The sequence below is a fragment of the Zonotrichia albicollis genome, chromosome 26 (assembly GCF_047830755.1).
Source record: "Zonotrichia albicollis isolate bZonAlb1 chromosome 26, bZonAlb1.hap1, whole genome shotgun sequence".
In the NCBI taxonomy this organism is placed as follows: Eukaryota; Metazoa; Chordata; class Aves; order Passeriformes; family Passerellidae; genus Zonotrichia; species Zonotrichia albicollis.
This window is the reverse complement of record NC_133844.1, coordinates 8,466,832-8,470,372: the sequence shown is the minus strand read 5'-3', so window position 1 is coordinate 8,470,372 and position 3,541 is coordinate 8,466,832. Positions and strand designations below refer to the sequence as shown.

Below are 3,541 nucleotides of genomic sequence, written 5' to 3'. Positions count from 1 at the left end.
GGCCACGGAGCGCTGGCACCGAGGACGGAGCTGTCACCGAGGGGGTGCCACCAGCGGGACACCCCCGAGGCGCTGTCACCGGGGATGGCGGCAGGTTTGTCACCAGGGGGCGCCACCGCAGTGCCACCCCCGAAGTGCTGTCACCGGTGATGGCGGCAGGTTTGTCACCAGGGGGCGCCACCAACGGGACGCCCCCGAGGCGCTGTCACCGGCGGCAGGTTTGTCACCAAGGGGATGCCACCAATGTGCCACCCCCGAGGTTCGGGCACCGGCGGCAGGTTTGTCACCAAGGGGATGCCACCAATGTGCCACCCACCCCCGAGGTTCGGGCACCGGCGGCAGGTTTGTCGCCACCGCAGTGCCAGCCCCAGGTGCCACCAGCCCGCTGGCCAGCAGCGCGGCGGTTGGCTCGCCGTGTCCGAGCGCCAACGGCGGGTGGCGGCGCGGGGGCTGTCACCGGTAACCGCGTCCCCGAGGTGTCCCCACGCGGGACGCTCCGTGAGCCACGCGGGAGCGCGCAGCGTCCTGTGCGGGGGGCTGGATGAGCCTGGAGTGTCCCTTCCCAAGGGGACATTCCTGGGGACATCCCAGGGACACTCCCTGGTCCCGTGGGTCCCTTCCCACGGGGATATTCTCTGATTCCCACGGGGACATCCCGCGGGAGCACGCCCCAGGCACGCGCACCGAGGAGAAGCGGGGGCGCGCCCCGCGCACGCGCGCTGAGGAGAGGCCGGAGGGGCGGGAGCGCGCCCCGCGCACGCGCTCTGAGGGCGGGCGGCGGCGGCGGCGCTGTCGTGAGGGGCGGGCGCAGGGGGCGGGGCTCCCGCCATGTCGCAGCGCGCCGGGGACCGCGATCGCGACCGGGAGCGCGAGCTGCAGTGGTCGGCCCGCAGGATGGGCACGTCGCTGCTGCTGCAGCTGTCGGCGCACGAGCGGGAGCTGGACCTGGTGTGCCTCGACCACAGCTACGCCAAGCCCTGGAGCGCGCACCCCGACGCCAGCGCCGCCCGGCCCGCACGGCTCCTCTTCCTCACCCCGCGGAGGCACCTCGGCAGCGTCCCGTGAGAGACCGGGCGGCGGAGGGGACGGGAGGGGGTCGGGAGGGGGGAACTGGGGGGGTCCTGTGGGGCTCAGGGGCATGTGAAGGAAAAGAAGAGGGTCTCGTGATGCTGAGGGGGAGATTGAGGGGGTCTCCTGTAGGCCTAAGGTGCTTTGAGGGGAAGGAGGGGTCCTGTGGGTCTGGGGGAGCCGTTTGGGGTCTGCAGGGGTGCTGAGGGCTGGGGCTGTGAAGGAGGAGCTGGGAGGTCCTGTGGGCTGGGGGTGGTCATAAGGGCGAGTGGGGGAATTGTGGGGGGGAAACTGGGGACCCTGATGGGTAAGGGGGCAGTGAGGAGTCTCGGTTTGTGGCGGCCAGGGGCCATCATTTGTGGGCTTCAGCAGTCTCAGTTTTGGGGCTCTAGGTTTGATGGTCCAGGATGCTTGGTTTAGGCCTTCAGGGAGATTGGTTTGGGGGTCCAGAATAGGTTTGATTTGGGGGTCCAGAGGTCTCAGTTTGGGGTGTCCAGGCACCATGGTTTGGGGGTCTAGGGACCATTGTTTGTGGGCTCCAGCAGTCTCAGTTTTGGGGCTCTAGGTTTGATGGCTCTAGGTTTGATGGTCCAGCATGCTTGGTTTGGGCCTTCAGGGAGATCAGTTTGGGGGTCCAGAATAGGTTTGATTTGGGGGCCCAGAGGTCTCAGTTTGGGGTGTCCAGGCACTATGGTTTGGGGGTCTAGGGACCATTGTTTGTGGGCTCCAGCAGTCTCAGTTTTGGGGCTCTAGGTTTGATGGTCTCGGATGCTTGGTTTGGGCCTTCAGCGAGATCGGTTTGAGGGTCCAGAATAGGTTTGATTTGGGGGCCCAGAGGTCTCAGTTTGGGGTGTCTAGGGGCCATGGTTTGGGGATCCAGGGGCCCTCATTTGTGGGCTCCAGCAGAATCAGTTTGGGGCTCCAGGGGCTCAGTTTTGGGGCTCTAGGTTTGATGGCTCTAGGTTTGATGGTCCCGGATGCTTGGTTTGGTGCTTCAGCGAGATCGGTTTGGGGGCCCAGAGATCTGTTTGGGGTATCCAAAGTGCTTGCTTTGGTTGCCAGTTGGTGGCCCATAAATACCAAGATCCCTGGGTCAATCCCACCCTGTGCATCCCTGGGAGCGCTGCCCAACCCCTGGGATGCCCCGGGTACCCCATCCTTGCCCTGACCCCCGCGTGGGTGGTGGCAGGGAGGCCGATGTCCCCATCGACGTGGAGACGGTGACGCCGACGCCGGTGCCGCTGTACGACAACCAGAAGGCTCGGAGCGTGATGAACGAGTGCGAGCGGCACGTCATGTTCGCCCGCACCGACGCCGACGCGCCGCCGCCGCCCGACGACTGGGAGGAGCACGTCAACAGGTGGGGAATGGGAATAGGGGCTGGGAACAGGGGTTGGGAATGGGAATGGGGTCTGGGAATGGGAATGGGTGCTGGGACGAGCACGTCAACAGGTGGGGATCTGGGGATGGGAATAAGGGCTGGGAATGGGAATATGGGCTGGGACGAGCACGTCAGCAGGTGGGGATGTGGGAATGCCATGGAATAGGGGCTGGGAGGAGCACGTCAACAGGTGGGGATCTGGGAATGGGAATAGGGGATGGGGATGCCATGGAATATGGGAATGGGAATGTGGGGTGGGAATGGGAACGTGAGCTGGAAATGGCAGAGGATATGGGAATGGAAATATGGGCTGGGAATGCCATGGAATCCAGACTGGAAATGGCAGGAAACAGCAGGAAATCCAGGCTGGAAATGCCGTGGAATCCAGGCTGGGAATGGCAGAGAACAACAGGGAATCCAGGCTGGAAGTGCTATAGAGTCCAGGCTGGGAGTGGCAGGGAAAGGCAGGGAATATGGGCTGGAATGGTGAGAAATCCAGGCTGGGAATGGCTGGGAAGGCCAGAGAATCTGGGCTGGGAATTGCAGAGAAAGGAAATCCAAGCTGAGAATTCCAGGGAATGGGAATCCAGGCTGGGAGGAGCACATCAGCAGGGGGGTGGCAGTTCCAGGGCAGGGGAAGCAGGAGTGCTTTGGTGGGTTTGTGGGTGACCCCGCTGTGTCTGTCCCCGCAGGACGGGCTGGACCATGGCCCAGAACAAACTGTTCAACAAGATCCACAAGGCGCTGCAGTCGGACAGGCTGGCCCGCCTGGCCAACGAGGGGGTGAGAGGGGCTGGGCTCTGCCCTCCCCACAAACCTGGGCTGCTCAGCGTGGGAACTGGGGCGCTGGGGTGGCCTTGAGGAGCAGGGACCTCTGGGCTCTGTGGGTTTTGTGGGATCACAGACTGTCCTGGGCTGGAAGGACCCACTGGGATCATCAGGCCCGGCTCAGACACCTCAGAATCCAAAGGCTTCTGGAGCTCAGGGCTGTGCCCATTCCCTGGGCAGTGCCCTGCACTTCTGGGAACAGAACCTTTCCAAAATCCCACCCTGAGCCTGCCCTGGCCCAGCTCCAGCCATTCCCTGGGTCCT

The 3,541-nt window shown here is 64.2% G+C and overlaps 1 protein-coding gene across 5 annotated transcripts in view; it reads left to right on the top strand.

Annotated features, from left to right (window-relative positions):
- Positions 1-782: 782 nt before the first annotated feature.
- The window catches only part of KANSL3 (KAT8 regulatory NSL complex subunit 3), a 32,217-nt gene continuing 29,458 nt past the window's right edge, over positions 783-3,541 (top strand). For 3 of the 5 annotated variants that reach the window (XM_074559014.1, XM_074559012.1, XM_074559013.1), the window contains exons 1-3: positions 784-1,061; positions 2,258-2,428; positions 3,142-3,232. In XM_074559014.1, coding sequence (XP_074415115.1) covers positions 829-1,061; positions 2,258-2,428; positions 3,142-3,232 — 495 coding nt within the window. In that variant the 5' untranslated portion in view covers positions 784-828. Of the gene's footprint in view, positions 1,062-2,257; positions 2,429-2,624; positions 2,640-3,141; positions 3,233-3,541 lie in introns of those variants that run through there. The other 2 variants (XM_074559011.1, XM_074559016.1) reach the window with 2 other exon arrangements.